General features: G+C 38.4%; 2 protein-coding genes across 3 annotated transcripts; one reads left to right on the top strand and one right to left on the bottom strand.

Annotated features, from left to right (window-relative positions):
* Positions 1–6959: 6959 nt before the first annotated feature.
* Positions 6960–15837, top strand: LOC114525079 (myosin-2 heavy chain-like). The gene is made up of 10 exons (XM_028546287.1): positions 6960–7133; positions 7512–7778; positions 8053–8361; positions 8700–8945; positions 9284–9514; positions 9585–10346; positions 10540–10914; positions 11158–11502; positions 11911–12276; positions 12829–15837. Exons 1-10 carry the CDS (start codon positions 6960–6962, stop codon positions 15835–15837), a joined length of 6084 nt encoding a protein of 2027 aa, XP_028402088.1.
* A 1054-nt stretch (positions 15838–16891) lies between these two features.
* Positions 16892–20834, bottom strand: LOC114525065 (QRFP-like peptide receptor). 2 transcript variants are annotated; one of them, XM_028546274.1, is made up of 2 exons: positions 20472–20834; positions 16892–18493 (listed from the first exon to the last, which is right to left on the bottom strand). In XM_028546274.1, exon 2 carries the CDS (start codon positions 18476–18478, stop codon positions 17048–17050), a length of 1431 nt encoding a protein of 476 aa, XP_028402075.1. In that variant the 5' UTR covers positions 18479–18493; positions 20472–20834; the 3' UTR covers positions 16892–17047. The 2 variants fall into 2 exon arrangements, with proteins under 2 accessions (XP_028402075.1, XP_028402074.1); XM_028546273.1 differs by having other exon boundaries at positions 20576–20834.
* Positions 20835–23190: the final 2356 nt, after the last annotated feature.

The following is a 23190-nucleotide window of genomic DNA, read 5'->3' as shown; positions in this document are numbered from 1 at the left end:
GCCACACCGAGACCCCTACCTTTGCAATTACATATTGCAGTCTTGTGTTGCGGGCAAGCTGATACATTGCAAAGCTTATATATACCATAAAAGAATGAAAAATTTTTAAGCATGAAAAATTTAAACATATCAGTAAATATCACTCCAGTTGAGTTGTGCTGTTACCAAGGCATGCAGATTTCGAATATGTAATGTCTAAACTTGTGACACAGAAATTATTGATCTGCATACATGTGCTGGATGCATGAGAATTACATTCTAACTAGATTCATGAGGTTTTAACAGACGAATAAATATTATATCCTTAAATGATAATATTATTACACATGCAATTAGCGATTTTTCTGTTAAATTGTTGCAGTTATCTTCAAAACCTGTTGAAAATATCATAAAAAGTTTAATTCGGCTCCAGCTCTCGGGACTCCGGCTCTCTATTAGCTAGAAATTGGAAGCAAATTCCAGGAATTCCGGTATGCGGAAGCGATTTTGTCATATGACATATGTATGATTTGCCCTCACAAGTCATAAACTGATAATTTTTGTGAAGATTTTGCAAGCAAATAAAGTCACACGTTTCACCAAGAACGAACACTGCATCGATATTGAGGCTATAGAGCGAGGTATAAACTCCAGAGCGATAAATATAAACACAGAAATTGCTTTATTATTACGACACAAGAACGACGTGAAATATGGCTTCATTTATACAAGGCTACGACGAAGAAAGGTTTGACAACAAAGTCAATCAAAACTTCCTCTGTCAGATTTGCTTCAACGTCTTAAAAGAACCGGTCGTTTGTCCGATAAACCAACATTGTTTTTGCCGTTCTTGTATCACGAAACATCTCGAAAATTAGAGACTTTGGTCGAACCACCACGGATGGTAAAGAATCTTATAAATGAATTGAAAATTCGTTGCGTTTACATCGAAAGAGGTTGTCCAGAAGTTGTACAATTACAGCATCTTGATCGCCACGAGGAAACGTGTGGATATACACCTGCCGTTTGTACAAACCAAGGCTGTGGTTTAATTGTAAACAAGCGTGATCAAATTCACCATGAAAGCGAAGTCTGTAAATTCCGAAAGTTGAAGTGTCATTCGTGCGAGGAAATAACGAAAACTTTGGCAGGTGTGGAGGAAAGAATAGCGAAAATAGAGAAGAATAACATAACTGTTGAAACTAAATTCGCAGATTTGGAGAGAAATGTTGCCGGAAATATTGAAAGGAATACTGCAGAAATTAAAGCAGATATTGAAGAAAAACACGAAGCGGTTAACAATGAAGTCAAAGGATTGAGAACTGCTTTGGTCGAAGCCTTTAATGAAATGAAGGACGTTCTTATCATGAAGGAGGGCAAGATGATGGATAGCACAAGAAAAGTAATAAATAGACCAAGCGGTGATAAGGAAAATATAATTGTTGCTGGAGGTGTAGGAATTAACTCTGTAGAGATGTTTAACTGGCGTCAAAGAACACGGTCGCCATTACAATCATTGCCAACGAAATGTCGGAAAGCAACTTCATTTATTTATAACAATCATATGACTATAGTTGGGGGTCGCTATGGTCTGTTAAATGTTCTTGATGATATGATTTCAATGAAGATTGACCCAAACCCTGATCTCTCAAATCACTGGAGGAACTCCCCAGTTAAACTACCTGATAAGTTGGCTGACCACAGTAGCGTGTTGTATAATGGTCAGTTGATAATCACTGGGGGTGAAAAAGAAAATGGTACAACTGACCTGATAAAATCAGTCCAGCTTGTTCCTCCCTATACTGTGAAGACCTTGTCAAGAATGCCAGAAAAAAGACGAAGTCACAGCATGGAAATATTTGATGATAATTTGTTGATAGTTGGTGGAGGTACTGGATATTACAATGACAAACTCAGCAGTGTTGTACAGTATGATATAAAGAAAGCTAAGCTGAAACAGTTGTCACCACTTCCATATGAAGTATGTGATATGGGAACTGTAAGGTGGGGGGACAACATCATTGTTCTTGGTGGTAAGGGCAAACATGGTACGCCATTAGATGCGGTTATCATTTACAATGTCAAGACGGAACAAAGTCACATGCTGCCATCAATGAGATACAAGAGAATAGGGTGTACTGCAGTTATTATTAAAAACAACATTGTAGTCCTGGGAGGACGGGGTGAGCAAGAAAAGCTGAAATCAGTTGAAAGTTTCAATTTTGAAAGATATTCTTGGGAAGAACTTCCAGAAATGTCTGAAGCAAGGTCGTTCCACACTGCTGTTGTTGTGTGAACAATATCTGAAGTAATATGTATAAACTACAAACATATCATAAACAAATGAAATAATATCATAACATCATAGACATAGTTTGTGTAATTTAAAGCTAATTTTCAGACATTTTAAAATAATTGAAATTTTTGTTATTGAACTTGATTGAAATCATGTCAGTTGTCATTAAAAAAGCTTTCAAAGACTTGGCTATGATGATATAGTATTGTAACTAGACATGGCCACCTGGGGAGTTATATAAAATACCTAACCACATGAATAAATTGTAGTCAACTCTAAAATACACTATGCTGATTGGACTATTCCTCCGCTAACTATTGGTGAAAGTTGACTAGCTTATTATTGTGGCAGTATGATAACTGTGGTTACTGGCTGCAATGGTAAGATTGTGAACTTTTTGAGTCTTGTAAGAATTTTTAAGTAAATAGTTTTTAACATGTAAACAAATATACTTGTGCCTATTTTGAACTTCAGTACTTTTTAAGAATGCCTGAAAGCAAACACCATTTAGGTTTACTATGCTTTTAAATGGATACAAATTTTAGTTTATATTTAATAATTCGGAAAACTTGGATAATTTTTACATCACTGGTCCTCACATTGTTATGAGCGGAACCAATGTGTAGAAAGGACTTCACTTCACTTTAACATGCATGAGACTCCCTAGGCCTAGTTCTTCTCAGTGGCGTAGCCAGCCTGACGATTTAGTCATGCTATGCAAATTTTATGTTATTATCATTATTCATTTCTTTACAAATTCATTGTTTTCACAGTCAATGTCAATGAACACCAAAATATTAGCATAGCATGACTAAAATGTCGGGCTGGCTACGCCACTGGTTCTTCTCAAACTAGCAAAATAACTTAAATAGCGTACAGTACTCAGTATGAAAGAAAATCTGGATTGATCATTTCAAAATATCTTATTTTCCTCAGGTGATCAGGATACCCGAAACTAGTGATGATACTTTCAATAGGCTTACAGAATTTAGCAAGAATTTGAAAAAAACTCCTGTCTCCTGCAAGGTAAGCGGGAATATTCAGAGTTTATATTATAATATAATTTAACTTTTATAGTACGCGCGTGCTGATCGGTCGAGGAGCGTGTTTACAAACTGTATAGAAACACGGGACTTTTCCCGCCGAAATTGACAAGCGAAGTAATGTAATGAGAATTTGTCATTGAATCGAACTATAATATTCGTACAAAACTTTTTATTGAGTTATATTACAAAAGAAATAGAAAACTTTTTTCTGTGTTTCTGTACAGTTATAACTCGAAATAGGAAAAACTCTCCCTATGGGCCCAGGGCGAAAAGCAATTTTGGAAAGTGAGGGGGGGGCGCTGTTTGCATAGAACAAGCATTTGACCATTCAAACAGCGTGGTTATCCATATCAAAATATTTGACATCATAACCAAAGCATGGTTATATTGTTTAATGTTTGTATTTTATGATCACGAAACATGCTTGTTCGTTTTCCAAAACTTCCACAAGTGTTTCTATAACTGTATAGAAACACAGAAAATTTTTCAAAAAATTCTTTAGTAAACCTTCAATTATAGAGAAAACCCACAGCTATTTTTTAATGTGTGACTTATAGGTGCATTAATGTTGTGATATTGCTGCTCTAGTTCGAAGTTTTCAGTGTGGTCAAGCTAAATTTTTCAGCTTGCCTGGTTTGTAATTAACCCAGGATACCACCTTCACAAAATTAAGATGGTTGAAATTTCTGGATGAAATATTTAGCTGAAACTTCTATGACGTACTGTATTTTATTATATATGTTTTATTTTCAGGACACGCCTGGTTTTATTGTCAATCGTCTGCTTGTGCCGTATATGCTGGAGGCTGTCCGGCTGTTTGAAAGAGGTAAGACGCATCATTCGTTTCTAAGCAGCTTTTGAAGTATTGAAATGAGTAAATAACACGATTCTGGTAGTCGTGTAGTCATAGTAACAATAGCATGTGCTTGTTTGCTTTAATAAAGACTTATTTTAATACGTCCAAATCATCTCACGCTTTGTTGATTCTCTGGGAACCGGGGCCATCTTTGGGTGGGTAGTTGGGGGATTACAAGGGTGCGCACCCTGCAGGGCTTGCTCGGCAAAAGTGCAAAAGAAATAACTAATAAATATTTCTATGTATGTATAGCTCATTGCTGAATCAATTATGATCAAAATGATGAAATAGCTACCTGCATCAAAAAGTCAAAAAACTTAAGTCTTGCGTGTCCTAGACATAGGGTCCTAGACAAAATTTGAGGACACAAAATTAATCTCTAGTTACACTTCTGATAATACGTATTCTGTGCCTAGGTGATGCTTCTCCCGAAGATATCGATACAGCGATGAAACTTGGTGCAGGTATGTCCTTGTCTTGTATACTGTTACAAAATTATTGTCTGGGAAAATTTGAAACGTTCAAATATCCGTAGAGAGGGTCTCTTGGTTCTTTTTTGACACCCATGCACAGTATCTTGTAGTGGTACCGACCCAAGTTGGGTCGAAAAGTTATTAATTGCATGGCAATTCTGTTGGTGTTTCAAAACAGAAATTAAAACTTCTTTTTACATAAACAATAATCTTCCTTCACGTTATTCCGTTTAAAACATGACCTTCTTTGAGAAAATGAAGAGTATCTGGTCCGTCTTCTTTCTCGTGTCTTTCAATTTTGTCCTACAAGACAAAATTTCTGAACAAAATAAACAATAAAATGTCGTCCATCGAAAGTTTGAAATTGAAATTTTCCCGCCAAAACTCTGCGGTCTTTTTAACTGCAGGTTATCGACCGCTCAGGAACTAGTCAAAATGCTCTATCTGTTTAATTTCGCACTTGCATCGGCTTGCCGTGTAATTTTAACGGCTTTGACGGTTTAAAAGAGTTCTGTGTTAGCTCTTTGAGTATTGCGATGGATGATTTTAACTTCAGACTAAATTTTTAGAACAAAATCAAACAGCACAGGCACAAAACTAGCACAAATATTATTACTCTTAGAACGACTAAAACTGCATGCAATGTTTATTTTGCGAAATGCTTTAGATGTAAAGAAAATAATCATGTGAAGCAGACAAATTTTGTATATATTTGTTATACGCATTAAAAAAATAGATTCAGTTTGCTTAAAAATGGTTATGTTTACCGCGCGTTATATATAAACATATACAACGTTTGCAAACTTATCGGACAATATTTTCAAAATTCTACAACATTTTGCAACCAAACTTCGCTGCTTCACACATTTTAAGGTTTTAGAATTCAGGGCCCGGTTGTATCAAGCGCGTTTAGCTTAAACGGTGGATAAGTCAAAATTAAATAACACTCTTACATCTCTCTTGAATGGGTCAACTTGAATTTTATGCACTGAGTATATAGTTGTAAACAGTATCTTTGTATTAAGATTAAAAACATTGAGTTTGCTTCTTGAATAAAACGATAGACTTGCTTTCTATTTTGAACTTAACCACCGTTTAAGCTAAACGGGCTTGATACAACCGGCCCCTGGTGATATAGCTGCAAGCCTGCAAGCATTTATTGCATTAAAAAACAAAGCTTGTAATATGTAATGCCGCGGTTTTAGCGAAAGCGGCTATAGTGACCGTTACAGGTGGTTATATGTAAAACAATCTATTTTCTGCGTCTGTTTGTCTTCGCGGTTTTCATCAACTCACGAGAGCGAACTACTTGTCGTAACGCGCGAGGAATGAATATATTTTCCAACGCTCCGTCGTGAATTACGCTATGAATATTTATCGAAGAAGGTGCATAATTTTAACGTGAAGTCCCTTGGGAGCATTTAATGAACTGATTTTTGGAATATGGAACTTTTTCGTGGATAACTTATATTTGTTGTTGTTCTGGACGTATTTTGTTTAATACTTCTTGTTTTTTTTGTCGATCAATTCGTGGAGCATCTATTCGTTTAAGAAACGAAAGAATTGCGCTGGCACTTGGAGCATTTAGCTTTGAGTCAACTTGCAGAGTCGAGTGAAGTTTAAGGCAAGGTTTTGATGAGCAAACGGTTTTCAATCTTATTGTATTTTTAAAGTACTGTTTAAATATTTTGGTTTCTGTTTACCGGTACAAAAGATATCTGGACTATTTCACGAAGATACGGAATCGCACCAGTTTTGAGCAATTCTTATTTTCCAAAAGCCTGTTTGTTTTCTAAAGCAGTGCCCGTTTAAAGTTTTATATTTCGTTTCGATTTATACACGATTACTTATAACGTGGATTGTTACGTGTATTTATCGCTGTCTCGAGCATCCGGAATCGAACCACGAACGAAAATTTCCCGCGCATTATGTCTGAACGATATCGCACTCCTAGTCCGATGTCTTACTACTCTTCGTCTCGTCGTACTTCACCGGATCCGCGCGGAAACGACCGTTACACGAGAGCTGGCAGTCCAGATGGCCTTAAGTCATCGCGTCATTCAATGTCTCTCGGTGACATTTCCTCGCTCGGAAGCGACAGTTTAAACTCTTCCCGCCGAAGGGACTCGCTCCTCTCGTGTCCATCGCCGAGGAACGCCGCGTTTTCCGAAAATGACAGCGGGTTAGACAACCCCGGATTTTTATCGCCTTCGAGGCGTAGTGCTTCCCATGAGGACATAATCAAGGGACATAAACACGTCTCGAAACTGCAGCAAGATTTGATGGCGGCAAACAAGAAAATTGGAAGGATGGATGTCCTCTATGAGGAGGCCAACAGACGTAAAAGCAAGTTGCAAGACGAGTTGCTAGAAGCTTGTACCAAAGTTGCTAAACTTGAAGCAACTTGTGCTTCGTTGAAAGAGAGAGAAGCCCAATGGCAGAAGGATATCATGGCTTCACAGCAGCGAAATAGCAAACTCGAGGTAATATTGCATGGAGTGTCTGTGTTAGGCGTTACAAGTTCTTAAGTTGTGTTTAAGAAGAGCAGTTCAGAATTGATAGAGCTATCCAGTATAAATAAAGTCAGTTTAGTTTAGGTTTCCTCCTGTAGTAACACTGGATCAATAAGAGATGTTCCTTACTGGACCTCTTGGAAGAACAGTTTAGAACTGATAGAGCTATCCAGTATAAATAAAGTTAGCTTAATTTAGGTTTCCTTCTGTAGTAACACTGGATCAATAAGAGATGTTCCTTACTGGACCTCTAGGAAGAACCGTTTAGAACTGATAAAGTTATCCAGTATAAATAAGTTTAGTTCTGGTTTCCTCCATATTATCATTGAAAGCGTCGCTCTACTTAAGGTGGATGTGCTGTCGGCGTTCAAAAAGGTGGCGCATTTGGAGTCGGAATTGGAAACGTTGGAGTCAAAGAACAACAGCATTCAACATGATCATGTCGCGGCTCGTGGCAAAATCTCGCTCCTCGAGACGGTCATCGAGAGAATGAAACAGCACCGTACTAGCATGACCCACAGTACTGACAACTGGAGTGTTGAAAATCACAAACTTCTAGAGCTTGAAGCAAAGAATGAACGAGTTACGAGGGAAAATGATGATCTTAAGCATGAGGTAATGACCGCTGACGTATATATTCTTTGCTGGACTGATCAGTCGAGGTGAAGAAGTGTCCCCACCTTACACACCCAGATTGGTCCGTGTGTTGATGAAAATGACCGCATACCAGTCATTGTGTTGGTGCGTGGGCGCATGATATTTCTCAAATTCTATCTGGTGTTTTTATCGTTGTATGCTCTCAAAAGTAGTATAAATTTCCTATACCTAATATGCTCAGATTTTTTGGAAAACTAGCTTTAACATCTTTTCCTATTTTTCCACTCTTCAGCTTCGGCGCGTGAGGAATAAAGGTTTCTTGATGGAAGACAGATTAAGCAAATCTTTGATCGAACAGGCAAGCGCTAGTGGGGGGATTAGCGAGATGAAAGAGCCCCAAACAGACAACAGCGTGAAAATATTGTTGGATGAGGTGAATAAATACAAGCAGTTGTATGAGAATGCTGTGAATGCAAGTTCCGAGAACGGTGATTGTAGAAGATTGTTAGCTGAGGTGGAGAAATACAAAGATCAATGCAGTAGAGCTGAGGAAAAACTGTTTGGCATGTTAGAATATGAAGTAAAGTTTAAGGAAGCAAAGGTAATGTCGGTTATATGCCATTAACCGAAACTAAACTAACTTTATACTGGATAGCTCTATCAGCTTTAACTGTTCTTCCTATAGAGGTCCAGTAAGGATCATCTCTTATTGATCTAGTGTTACTACAGGAGGAAACCTAAACTAAACTAACTTTATTTATACCGGATAGCTCTATCAGTTCTAAACTGTTCTTCCTAGAGCTCCAGTAAGGATCATCTCTTATTGATCCAGTGTTACTACAGGAGGAAACCTAAACTAAACTAACTTTATTTATACTGGATAGCTCCATCAATTCTAAACTGTTCATAGTTAACTTCTTTTATTATTATTTCTTTCAGATGAAATGCGAGGAAACGATTGTTGAACTGAACGGAGCAAAACGTAAACTAACTCTGGCCGAAGAGCAGTTGCAGAAAGCGTTACGAGAGAAAGCAACCATTGCTATGGAAGTGGGGAAAAGCAACGATAAAAGCCTTAAAGCTCATGAGACTTTAAAATCCATGGAAAACGAGATGAATAATTTCAAACTCTCGTTAGAAAAGGCAGAAAAACGTGCAAATGAGACGGAAGCCAAGTTACAGAAGGTATGGACCTCAAGAGAGGAAGTTTATAATGTTATTTTGTGTAAACTGAGGCAGGAAAATAAGTATTTTTATGGTATTATTTTGTGTAAATTGAAGCAGGAAAATAAGTTTTTTTTATGGTGTTATTTTGTGTGAATTGAGGCAGGAAAATAAGTATTTTTATGGTATTATTTTGTATAAATTGAGGCAGTAAAATAAGTATTTTTATGGTGTTATTTTGTGTAAATTGAGGCAGTAAAGTAAGTATTTTTATGGTATTATTTTGTATAAATTGAGGCAGTAAAATAAGTATTTTTATGGTGTTATTTTGTGTAAACTGACGCAAATACTTATTTTAGATTTTTGGTGAACGGCAATCGTTGGCAGAACATTGCCAAGATTTGAGCAATGAAATGCGAGAGTCGAACGCAGAACTAGAGCAGGTTTTAGCTGAGGGTGAGCAGTTGAGGGAACAATTGGAGAACACGAGGGGGTCACTTATGGATAAGGAGGAGGAATGTTCACAATTGATCCACAGCAAAAAAGCACTGAAAGAAGAAATGGAAGAGTGCAGCGCCACCTTAAGTCAGGTATTTGTACTATAAATGTGACTTGACAGAGAAGAAATCATTTTTGTAACGATATTTCGCTTTTTATCAGCTTGAAAGCGAATTGTTGCGATGTAAGAGACAGCTGGGTGAATACAAGGATAACGCGGACATTTGGGAACACAAGGAGAACGAAGGGGTAAAGAGGGTTAAACAGTTGACCATGGAGATAGACGACTTAACCGAGCGATTAGATAAAAAGACCAACGAAAATGTTGAATTGAAAAACAAACTGAAGAGTTGCTTGGAAGATAAAGAGAACGTCAGCGAGGAACTGGAGACGACGCAAGACAAAGTGGTTGCCATGGAGACAATTTTGAACCGCGCAGAAAGAGAAAAGCATGGGCTCGAGGAAAATGCAGCCGAATTAGAATCGACGGTATCCAAACTTGGTGATGAGGTCAGAAGACTCCGGAAGGAATTGGAGGAGCAGAAATATGAGTCTGAAAGTATCTTTAGACGAAGTCAGGATGAAATTATGAAAGCCAGACATAGTTCTAGCGAGTTTGAAACGCTGGAGACGAAGTGTGCTGGTTTGGCGGGAAATTTGGCAGAGTTAGAGGGAAAGTATGACGCCATCGTTGCCGAGCGACAAGAGCTACGGCGGGAAAAATTGAAATCTGAAAGTGACATCAGTCAACTTGAGCGCTCGCTGGCTCTTGTGAATAAGGAGAAGATTGAGTTGCAAAGTGAGAATGAAAGTTTGAGTTCTGCCAAGAGTAAACAAGATGGCGTCGTTATGAAATTGGAGAAGGAATTATTGGAATTAAAGGAAACACGTCAAGAGCTTTTTGAAGAAAATCAGGACGACCAGGTAAGGAAAACAACTAGGAAAATGGAAGCATTCTTTACACATGATACTGATGGGAAATTATAATCAAACCATTGCGTTTTAGAGGAATAAAACGCATTTATTGTAACTGGAAACACTCTTCTCACAATGTGAAAATGACTGATTATGGAATTGTATTTCGTATAATAAGTATTTTTCTCAACCTCTTTTCTAGGTAAAGCTGAAGAAACAGACGCAGGATTTAGTAGCAGCCCTGGAAAGATTAGATGCTAAAACTATTCAAGTCGACGAACTTATCGAGCGATGTGAAACGTTGAAACACGAACGCAAAACCCTCCGTGAAGATTTGCTTAACTCAAGAGAACTGTCTTCCAATGTTCAAATTCAACTCGACAAAGAAATACGCGAAAAGCAAAATCTCACGGACGAGTTAACAGAAGCGAAGAAGAAAGTTAAACGTCGCGAAGATGAAATACAAGATCTCGAGAACAAACTAGCGGAACAGGCTGACATTTTAGAGAAGGGGAACCGTCGCAGTCGCGAAGAACAAGGACAGATGAGAGTTGTTAGGCAAGAACTTGATATTCAGGTACATAACACTGTATTTTTGTAGATAATTAGGTGTACATTGAGATAAATGTCGTGGATATTTAGGGGTATATGGGGATATGTTTATGGATGGTTATATACACAGTGGGATGATTGTAGATTTTCAGGTACATGTAGGGATGTATTTTGTTAGGATTTGGGATATGAGAGGATATATTTCATCGGCATTTGTGTGCATATGAGGGTATATATATATTTTTTTTTCTTTTTTAAAACTGCCTAGGTTGAGAACTACCAGGAGAAATGCAGTGAACTCGAGCACACAAAGGGAAAACTAGAATCACTGCAGCTTGAGCATGAGAACAAAAAGAAAGAAATTTTGAATATGGAAGTTTCAACATCGAAATTAGGAAGTCAAGTGAGTAAACTCGAAAGAGAGAAAGGCGAGTTGAACGCTGAACTGGAAAATCGTAACAATGGAATGGCAAAACAGAACGAGAATCTGGTGAAATTACAGAAACAGGTCAAGGAAATGAAAGAGAAACTGGAGAGTTCAGAAGTTCAAGTGGACGAGCTACGGGCAGCAAACCAGAGACAGATCGACGACAACCGAAGTTTGTTTAAACAGGTTTGTTTGTTGTTTTTCCACTAAAATTAAACAACAATATTGTTTCTCCACTTGGAAGTATTAGAAGTATTGGAACTATAATAGGCCCTCTCAGGGATTGATTCTGTGCGGTTTAGTGCTTTGGGGAGGTGTCCAGCCCAGCCACCATCCATGTTGTAAGGAAGTGTGGTATCAAGTATCATGTTTGACCGAGTCAGTGAGATGAAAACTGCTCATTTGAGGCTCTAAATGCGCTAGTACAAAAATAAAATATGTTTGATTTCCAATTTCTTTCTATATTTCACTTTCTATATTTGCACCTCTTTGGCCCAGGCTTTGCACCTCTTTGGCACCCTCAAGTGAAGTCATGCATTCATATCTTTTCAGGATCAACGATTTGATTAAATCTAATGTCTGTTCTTTTTCTAGGTTACACAGAAAAATTCCGATTGTGCTGAGCTTGAGGCTAGCGTGAAAGACCTCAATTCAAATAAAATCAACCTCATGAAAAACCTCAAAAAACTGGAGGAAAAATGCCAGAATTTGGAGAAACAAGCGGAGGTAGAATTCCGTGAAAAACTAAAACTCTCTGAAGCTCTGAAAGCCAGTAACGAGAGCAGAGAGCATGCGTCGAATGATGTGACGAAATTGAAGGACCAGGTGAAGGAGTATAAACAGTTGTATGAGGCAAACGTCAAGGATTCTGTTGTCAGGAAAGATAGTTTGGAAAAGAAGTCTTGGCAGAACCAGGAATTACATAAGAAATACAGCAAGCAAGCTATGAAGTTGTCTGAGGTTTGTGATATTCGTTGCAATTTGCAATTGTGTGATTATGAGGTTTGATTCCTGTAATATGTAGTTTTCTGATTATAATTTCATCTCTGTTACGTGTGAGAAAAGTGCTTCTAGTTTGACTCTACCAAACAGAGTGGTTAGTACATGCGTCTTTCATCTTTGTGACTGAGGTTTGATTCCTGTAATATGCAGTTGTGTGATTATAATTTCACCTCAGTCACACGTGAGAAGAGTGCTTCTAGTTTGACTCTACCAAACACAGTGGTTAGTACATGTGTCTTTCATCTCTGTGACTGAGGTTTGATTCCGGTAATATGCAGTTGTCCGATTATAATTTCACCTCAGTCACATGTGAGAAGAGTGCTTCCAGTTTGACTCTACCAAACACAGTGGTTAGTACATGTGTCTTTCATCTCTGTGACTGAGGTTTGATTCCTGCAATATGCAATATGTAATATCTACGAAAAATGAGTAACAAATTCCTCTTTATCAAATTGTCAGAGATTTAGTTGAAGAGTCACCCTGCTAACACTGAATTATTCCAAATTTTAGGTGGAGAAAAATCTGGAGGAAATAAAGTCGACAAACAACAGGCTATCCAAGGAAAATTTCATGAAACAAACAAAACTAAGTAAAGTTGAAGAATTACTTCAGAAGACGATGGAGGAAAACACAACCCTTAAATCCACTGAAAGAGAAGCACAACGACTCTTAACTGAGATGAACGAGGACGCAGACGACTACGAACTAGAAATACAGAACCTCAAACTTCGTATTTGTGAAATACAAGCGGCCAAAAATACGCTGGAGAAAACGAATTCGGTTTTAACCAAAGCAAGTGAGAGCGAACGCGTTAAAGACAGTCTGAAAAAGTTGGGCCAACTGGAAAAGGATTTTCATGCCATTTCGTTTGCAAAGGAGGAGCTGGAAGTTCATTTGGCCAATGCAAATGAATTATTGAATCAAAGTGAAGCAAAAGAAAGCGAGTTCAGGAAACAGCGGGAAGAACTTAAGCACACAGAAAGTTGTTTATCAGATATTGAGTTTGAGTGTTCTGCTATCAAGAAGGAGAACACGCTTTTGAAGGAAAACGTCGTTCGTTTGGAAGACAGTTTGAAAGCATCGGAAACGGATTTGAATAAACTAAAGAATGAATTAAAGCTTGCTCAAGTATCTAGAAAGACCGGGTATTCAAGGGGTGGTCTATTCATTGCTAAACAAGGGGGGAAATCAAATATAAACTCGAATGGAAAGCCTAACATGAAGTTAGAAGAACCTCTGACAAGCACGCCGCTGACCTCACCTCGCGGAAGCCTTCATTCGAGGTCGTGTGAAATTCCCGCCCCAAAACAACAAAAACGAGTTTTGAAACGACATTATAGTCTAGACTCGATCAACACTGCAAATTATTTTAACCGTGGCATCAACGATAGACTGAGCACAAGCCTAGAAAATTTAGGTAATGATTGGTCGAGGGATAATGACGTCGAAGTGATGGATACGTCATTTGACAGTCTGACCGGGAGTGAATATTCCATAGATCCGTCGGAAGTTAGAGGATTTTCACGAAAATTGCACGAGAAAAAGTTTAAAGAAGCAGGGATCGAAGACTGGGAGACAGTCTCTGACGTCAGCAGCTTGGCGTTTAACGCTGACACAGCAGTTCTGGCTGACCTTGAACCTGATGTGGATCAAAGCGATGCAGAGAGTATTAAGGCTCCGAAACAACGTTTTGAACACACTAGTGCGAAACCATCTCCCAAGCCCAGGAGAAGATCAAGTAGTCTGACCAGAACACCTTCTCTTACAACATTAGTTGAAAAACATGAAGAGGTGGTTCGTGATTCCGAGCCGATTACGAATGTCCCTGAAAAAGTAGCGAGGAAATCCGAATATTTGCCGAGTGCTCTCGAGCTAGTAAGAAGCGCTGTCAATGCTAATAAAGAATCGCATGAAGAAAGAAATTCGAGTTCCCCTGATTCCCGTACAAAAACAGCCGACATTAAGACGAAACCCACCGACGATCCACCAGACAAGTTCAAAGTTGATGCGAGAAACTCAGATGAAGTCGTAGAACTTACCGATAGGCAAGCGAGGCATTCCGATCATAGTCCGAATCTTCCCGATATTTCCCTGCAGTTGTTTCATGACGAGAAGATGCCAAATGTTGAAATGAACAGGGAAACTCCAGTTTCCAGTGTTTTGTCCAGTCCTGGCGATGGGGCGGAGGAAAGTCATAGAAATACCATGTCAAAGATTCCCAGAAAAACGGATCTCAAAGAAATTTCGAATTTTATCACAGACACTACTCAAAGTTCAATTTTGACTACATCTCCGAAAACCTCCATCACTTCAAATGTGAATTCCTCTCATGCAGGTGCATTTGAACCATCCAAATCATCTGTACCATCAGGCTCGCTTGTTATACCATCTAACCCATTTGAATCACCTTCCAACCCATTCTTGGTAACTTCTGACTCATCTCCATCGTTTAACCCGTTTGCAGAAACATTTGAACAGTCTGTCTTACCTTCTAACCCATCTGTTGTACCATCTAACCCTTTTATTGTTCCATCTAATCCATCTGTTATGCCTTCTGACCCATCTGTTGTATCATCTAACCCATTTCTTGCAGCTTCTAACCTCTTTGTATTACCCAACTCATTTGTGGAACTATCTAATCCATCTGTTGTACCATCAGATCCATTTGTCGTACCGTCTGATCTAGCTGTTGTACCATCTGATCCATCTGTTGTACCATCTGATCCAGCTGTTATATCATCTAAATCACCTATTGTACCATCTGGTGCATCATTCAATTCATCTGTTGTATCATCAGATCCATCTGTTGTATCCTATGATCCATCTGTCGTATCATCCAATCCACCTGTTTTACCATCTGATCCATCTACTGTATCATCCAATCTACCTGTTGTACCGTTTGATACATCTGTTGTATCATTCAATCCATCTATCATACCATCAGATCCATCAGTCGTATCAACAAATCCATCAGTTGTGTCATCACATCCATCTGATGTACCATCAGATCCATTTGTCGTACCGTCAGATCCATCTGGTGTACCATCTGATCCATCTGTTGTACCGTCTAAAGAATTTGCGGTGGCGTCAAAGCCGTCTATCTCCTTTACCAACACTCAGACTTCTTCTTTAAACCCCGCTCTTGCTCTTAATAACTCTGAGAGCGTCATAACTCCAGCTTCGAATGTACCAGTTGGCGCCAGCCCTTCAGTAAACAGAAAGAAACTTCAGGTCGTTACTGACGAAACTGGAGAAAGTAAGCGGGTGAGAAAGGTGAAAGTAAAAGATATGAAGAGCCTATGGGAAGAAAAACAAAGCAAAAATGTCGATTCTCAAAAAGTTAAGTATAAGAAAAGGCAAGAAACTAATGTTAGTAACACTCCAGTTGCAACGAGTTCAGCGGTAGCAGTTAGTGCTCAGACTTCTGGAAGTGCTGACGACGGCGATGAAGGTTCTGGGGAAACTCCAAAAATACCAAAAGTATCGGAGTTAGTCTCTCTCTGGAACAAGGTCAATTAGAAAATTTACTTGTTAATAATGACTAATAATAATAATCATAATATACGATTACTTCAGATATAATCTGGATATTTAAATAATTAGCTAATGTAGCATTTGAATGTAAAGTTTAGTTCGTATTAATAAAGGTAACTAAATCATGATCATGAATTGTTTTGATTGTTTCTTAAACTTTCATATGGATATTGGATACCTATTTTCGGCAGTTGTTATTCCGTGTTTGTTGATATGATTTTATTTAATACATGTGCCTATGCATTTTGGTAAATTTGGTGGTGGGACCTGGTGGAAATAATGAAACTATTCTTCTTTTGCTTGTCTTCAGCGGAAAACATGATACTCGTGTATGGACAATATTATTCCCCACTTAATTTTTAACGTTTATTTTTAATTCTCAGGATATCCCATGGGCCCATTCGAGCTTGCCGACTATGTTGGACTGGATACAACCAAATTCATAATTGATGGTAAGTTGTTTTTTTTTGCGTTTCAACTTGTGTTCCTGTAATGCGCAGTTGTTCGATTATAATTTCACCTCAGTCACATGTAAGAAGAGTGCTTCTAGTTTGACTCTACCAAACACAGTGGTTAGTCCATGTGTCTTTCATCTCTGTGACTGAGGTTTGATTCCTGTAATATGCAGTTGATCGATTATAATTTCACCTCAGTCACATGTGAGAGGAATGCTGTCGTCTCGAATCTGGCAGAGGTAAAACAACAAGGGTATCTTCTAAAAATTTAAATTTTGCACAGGGTGGCATGAAACGTACCCAGATGTGGCGCTATTTAATCCATCAGAGAAAGTAAACCAGCTGGTGGAAGCAAATAAACTAGGACGAAAAACTGGAGAGGGATTTTATAAATACGATTAAAGATTTACTGCAATTGGTAGTTCATAAATGAAGAATTGAAAGTGCTGAAGGTATTGCTTTAATATATATTATGTGTGATTTTTATAACCTAGTGTTTTGTACTGGTTTATCGATATCTTGTCCAATCGGTTGGTGATTGTGAGAGATTGTGATTTATTTCTTAAAAACCATGCCCAGGCATATTTTGTTACCAGACTCTGTAGACAAACCAAGGAACATAATTCTCGCAACAAGAAAATGTTTGGAAAAGATATATTTCTTTCCAAGAAACCTCCAATACCTAACAAAGAGACTATAACATTTATATTACACTAGACTCTGAAATTTTCTATTTTCTTTCAAAAAGATGTTACGTAAATATCCCAATTTCTTGATGTTTTCTTTGTGTCGTCGATACCCAGTTTCAAGAATTTATCTCTGTCTGTGTTTCTGCGACATCGATGCTCTTCTTCTGCCTCTCCTATTGACCCCTCGATACACGCATGCTTTTCCAACTGACTATCGCTGTACGAATGCCGTAGGGTGGACTGTCTCGCCGGGGTAAAAGACTCCGAGATGAAAACATCCGGTGTTGATGAGAGACGCGACAGCCGCGAGGGGAACCTCGACTTGCGGGATTCTTGCGCGGACCCACGCGAGCTTCTGTGACATTCGTGCGCGGACCCACGCGCGTTTCTCGAAAAATGAAAGTCTATGGAGTTCTCCGTGCACGTGGTGGCGCCAATTATGACCTGCGCACCGCAAAATAGCTTCGCGACGCATTTTTGAAAGCGATGGTTTACCATAGCATACGCCACTGGGTTAATAATTATTACTGACTTCGTAAGCAGTATTATGATTTCTTTCGCTTTGTCGTTGAATATTTCTCGTCTATTAAACGCACGGCACAATGTACATATCATAAAGGGGGTCCAGGTCACGAGGAAGAAAGCCACGAGCATCACAATAACACGAAGCGTTTTTACCGGTGTGTTTCGCATTGTGTATGTACTCGCGGGCCTTACACGCGTGTTGTCCTCGAATGACGTTACACGCGTTTTTACACGCGTGTTGTCTTTGCCGGATTTGACGCGCGTGGTGTCCTCCGACGACCGGCCGTTCCCGAGCTTTCCCCGACCACTCACCGAACCCTGCCGACGATTTTGCAAGACCATGAAGATCTTCCAATAGTAGTGGACCATAGTTACTAATGGAACGATGTAGAGTAATGTCAATATCACGATGGAATACGAACCGCTTCCGAAGTTAGACGAAGGAGTGAAGTCGACGTAGCAACCGCTGATGTACATTTTCACTTTGAGGCCTGTGGGCGCATACAAGACAGGTGATGCAATTGCAAGCGTGTAGACGTATACAACAAGAATGACCAGTAAAGATTTTGTTCCAGAGATGGGCGCCCGACCCTTGGGGCGAGATATCACGTGATATCGATCGATTGCGATCACAGCAAGCATCACCATGGAAACACTGACCAGTAGAAAGTAACTGAATGCATACAGAGCGGCCAAGACCTCGCCAAAGACCCAGTCGGAAGCGAAGAGTGCTGGAAGTGAAAAAACCAACTCTAACATGGCCAAAGCTAAATTACATGCAGCTAAGTTGATGATGAAATTATTCGTGACCGTTCGTAGAGATTTGTAGTTGATGAAGAGAAATATGACCAAAGTGTTTCCAAGAAGTCCTCCGATAGTGATAATGGTGGTGTAAGCAAGAACTACCATCTTTCCATCCCCCCAGGTGTGGTAACTGTCAGCCTCTGCCAGCGTCATGATGGAACAAGGAGTCTGTAAAAAAAGTAAAATATGAGTTGAGTTGTGCCTAATAACAGCCGATAATTACATGTTCAGTAAATCTCAAGTACACGAATTTCACCCCTGAGATTAGGATGAAGATTAGGATTAAGATTAGGATTCTAATCCTAATTCTAATCAACTGTAAACCCTAATTAGAAATCCTAAATACACGAATATAACCTTGAGATTAGGATTAAGATTAGGGATCATTCTAATCCTAATAAACCTATTTAAAGACGTTATCCTGACTCTAATCCTAACTTAATTCCAGGTTCGTGCATTTAGGATTTACTGAACATTATTACCTAATATCTAAGGAAAATTGCTATAGATAATCGTGATAAATTACTGACATAATCAGTTTAACTGGATACTAAATCTTGGAGGCAACCATTGAAAAGATTTCCAACCAACATTTTTCTTGGCATTTTTCATAACCCGCCGATGTAGATACAACCTCTCGGCACATAATAGAAAAATCTACGAGGTTTCTCGACTCGCATGCTAATAATTTTAACTTAAGGAACGAAACTTTACAGTTTTACTTATTGCAAGAAGCTCGTTCTATTTTCCAGATTGTCCATCGACGCTAACTCAATTCACTACCTTTGTTATTAAGCCACGATTAATACTGGTCAACGCGAGATATATATAGCTCAGCTGTCACCAGGTTACAACGGCATTTGTTTACGAGAGCGTACAATACAATTTCGCCGTCAATCGCCAACCAAACCGCGAAGTGCTAAGCCGATTTATTTCGTGTTCGAAACGCGTCGTGTCGTATTTTTGCCCATTAATCAAAATTGTAAATAGCTTAGTCGTAAAATTAAACAATCGCTAACCATTACAGAATACATTGCAACACGTCACACGTGTGACAAACAGCGATGATTTCATCAAACTCCATGCAACCAAACTTAGACAAAATGCTGTAATTATTATAAATGGCTCTTGGCCTTGCCTCAAGGCTAAGCGCTAATTATTTGAGCCAATTTCCCAGCTCATTTGCATTTAATGCGATATATCATCGAGATCTTTTTTCTCCCCAACGAGACGTTAGAATACAATTTGTCTGAGATTGGCAAATACATATTAAACTACACTCGACATAAATTAAGTGCTGTGTTGATTTGGTGATAGATGGCTCCATATCGGTGTTATTGAAAAAATACCGCTTTTGTCGTGGCAGTACAATTTGCCACATTTGTTGTCGGGTCAAAAACCTTGAAATATATTCTATTAAATTCAGTGCGTGATACAGAAATTTGACAATAAAACCCGTAGGCGGTCTCTTAGATCGCTAAAAAGATTGGTAGTCTTAAAAAACCTCGACAGATAACAGTCGATGTTGTATATCCATTAGATATTTGATACTTCATTAAATATTCAGAGTTCTCGCAACGGAGTTTTATAAACAAACGGTCAAACGCCACGAAAATGGGCCACGTCTAGAGAATTCGGCGTTAAAATCCCTTTGGCATGTAGATATCCTAAAATTTCGTTAGTTTTCATCCGGTATTAACAGAACAAACAACACGATATTATGTAAGAAGAGATAAAATGTTAGCCACAATTACAATACTGTACAATTCTCGTTCGTTAATTTGATGCGGTGTAAAATATATTCTATGATTTCTATATCGAGTACATTTCAAAGACTTTTCGCACCGACAACTCGCTTCAAAGCTCGGCGGTATTTATAATACGTGAATGTATTCCGATAATTATTTAAATGCGACAATGGCGCAACTAGTCCACCACCTACGCTCCTATTGTTCAAAAGAATCGATATTTCTGTTGAATTTTTAGAGTTTAACCTTAGTTTTTTCCTCGTAAAATCGTTCTATACAAACACTACCTTTACCGGAACATGAGACTTGTGTATTTTATATATTCTGATCTGGTATTACAACACATATTTTGAGTCAACAGCCGTAAAATATATTGTGAATTTATGCCCATAAATTACCTTGGAATCACTCTGACGGTTTTGGTAGTTCAGTCGCAACTGACTGCAGCTTTTCGCTCGACAAAACCGACGAATTTTGGAGTAACATTTTCAAAATACCATACCTTGCCCTGTTGAAGTATTAGATTTCCTCTCGTACGATTGAAATCCGATTGAAATGTTTATCTTATCTCGAGATCTTGTTGAAAATACAATAATTTACATCAGTCATTGTCTTTCATTCGCAAAGCACTCGTATCGTGGCTGAGTGTAAGCAAACAGAACGACGGGTCTATCAGGATATGCGACGGAGTCCGGCTGACACAACCCAAGACCGCATCACTATTTTGAAAAAGCGTTTAATCATAAAATTTAATCCGAAGATATTGCACCGTCGTGTCCGGTGTCACGCTGCTGACCCTAATGGGGGCTTAAAATAACTCGAATCACCCTCAAATGGTTTTATATTTCCATAGCGAAAATAGCATTGACTGTGTTTTCGAAAAGGCCTCAACGAACGCACATATTTTCATATATTTTAACCTCTGTGACAGACAGAAGAATGGTTCTTGCAATATGCTCTTGATTGAGTGCTCTAGCGTCACTTAATCTTTCCTCAATCCGGTGTGAATAATATTTGCGGTTTCCTTATAAAGCAATAATACTTGTGTAATAGTAAATTTTTGCTGGGTTAATTATCAGTTTGGGAAATAAAACACCCATTACAAGGATTTCGACCATTTTGAATACCTCTCACTATGTTTAAGTTTTTTCGTGAGAATGTCTTTTACTATAGTACAATAGTATATATGAACACTATCGTAATGTTATCGGTATCAGAGTCCATCTGAATATCATTATTCAGTTTTACTGGGGTTAACTCGATAAAGGAAACCAGGAAATCCTGAAACCTGATTAATCTGCAGTAAAGACTTTTTGTCACCGTTTCGTACACCCATTTCAACAAAACGTTAAAAGCTCTCGTAAAATACTTCTTGTTCCCCGTAAAGATTCGCTAAGGATTATCCTTATTGATTATTAACCGACAGGTTAGGTTTCCTCTTGTAGTAAGTAACACTGGATCAATAAGAGATGATCCTTACTTGACCTCTAGGAAGAACAGTTTATGGAATTCGTAGAGCTATCCAGTATAGGCTGAGCATAGTGTAGGTTTTCTTCTGTAGTAACACTGAATCAATGACAGATTTCCTTGATATATATATATATATATATATATATATATATATATATTATATTATATATTATATATATATATAACTGATAACAATTCTAAACACTCCTTCCCTGATGTCCATTAATGATCATTTCATATTGAACCAGTGTTACTACAGGAGGAAACCTAAACTAAACTAACTTTATTTATACTGGATAATTCTATCAGTTCTAAACTGTTCCTCCTAAACCTCCAGTAAGGATCATCTCTTATTGATCCAGTGTTACTACAGGAGGAAACCTAAACTAAACTAAGTCTATTTATACTGGATAGCTCTATCAGTTCTAAACTGTTCTTCCCAGAGGTCCAGTAAGGATCATCTGTTATTGACCCATGCAGTGTTACTACAGGAGGAAACCTGAACTAAACCAATATTTGTGCTGGCCTCGTCTTAGAGGGATTAAAGCTAGAAGATAAAAAGGTTAAGATTCGCCATCGCTACCCCTCCCTTATCTTGATGAACGGCTCCATTTTCAGTCGAGTAATATATTTCCGTTTTCCGGACACAAATGAAGCATAAGAGCATGAGACGATCAATCTGTCATCGCTTTAGGGAAACTCGTTTTAAGGCCCGTTTATCGTTAAGACCCGTTCTAAGGCCCAATTTTTGCTGCGACATTATGTGCGATTTTCGTCTTTTGATAGATGTGAACGAGTAATTTAGTTACTAATGTTCAAATAAGACCTTTTATACATCAGAGCATTCCTAACTAATTACTTGTTCACATCTATCAAAAGAAGAAAATCGCGGCAGGAATCGCAAGTGTAAACGAGCCTTTATTTGATGATTGGTTTCTTTTGAAAATTCGGGAAAGTGATGTTTGGGCACATTCCCCCCACCCCCTCCCCCCTATCTTCCCCTGGCAAACGAGATTTGGCCCGTATAAAATTCGCTGTAGTAAACTGACCAGGATTTTAATTAATTGTGGAGACAAAACCATTTGCAAAAATAGAAAAAAATCACTCAACTTTATACCCAACGTATTCATGTTCAGATAATCCGTGTTCAGCAACAACATTAAAAGCAGCTGCAAATGAATAAATTGTCCGCTCCAAAAATGGAATCACATTTCTTGCATATATTTTATATTTAAAAAACTAGTTTTAATTTGCGTTTTCTCATAAAATACAACGTCCAGTTCGCTGGATTGTGCGAATTCAAACCAGTTGAAAAAGCATCGCGTTTAGAGGATTTGCTTTTGCTTTGCCTTGTCAAGATTTTTTCGTCAGATTGAGGGGTAATTTGAATGAAATAATCATCATAGTATTTATCTGTTATTTGGGAAGTTCACCAGGCAGGTGTCTGGTGATTAGCTGGGCTGTAATCTTCCAGTGACGCACGCAATACGGTTTGCGTGTATCCGACAGGTTTTTTTCTATATTTCTCAGCTACGTGAAGGATTACCATCTACAGATTTTAATTTGGATAAAGATTGGAAAGTGGCAATGTCTACCACCTCGCATCTTCTTCTGATCTCTTTATTTCATAATACTCTGACTATCCCT

Source organism: Dendronephthya gigantea, unplaced genomic scaffold (genome assembly GCF_004324835.1).
Source record: "Dendronephthya gigantea isolate DGI-Jeju-01 unplaced genomic scaffold, DenGig_1.0 000033F, whole genome shotgun sequence".
Classification (NCBI taxonomy): domain Eukaryota; kingdom Metazoa; phylum Cnidaria; class Anthozoa; order Malacalcyonacea; family Nephtheidae; genus Dendronephthya; species Dendronephthya gigantea.
Note: the sequence above shows the minus strand (reverse complement) of the source record. Positions and strands in the feature narration are given on the sequence as shown.

Coding starts and splice junctions, on each gene's coding strand:
- LOC114525079 (XM_028546287.1), top strand. CDS start 6,960: ATGGATGTCCTCTATGAGGAGGCCAACAGACGTAAAAGCAAGTTGCAA. Junction 10,347..10,539: donor AAGAAAATCAGGACGACCAG/GTAAGGAAAACA, acceptor CCTCTTTTCTAG/GTAAAGCTGAAGAAACAGAC. Junction 10,915..11,157: donor GGCAAGAACTTGATATTCAG/GTACATAACACT, acceptor AAAACTGCCTAG/GTTGAGAACTACCAGGAGAA.
- LOC114525065 (XM_028546274.1), bottom strand. CDS start 18,478: ATGACGCTGGCAGAGGCTGACAGTTACCACACCTGGGGGGATGGAAAG.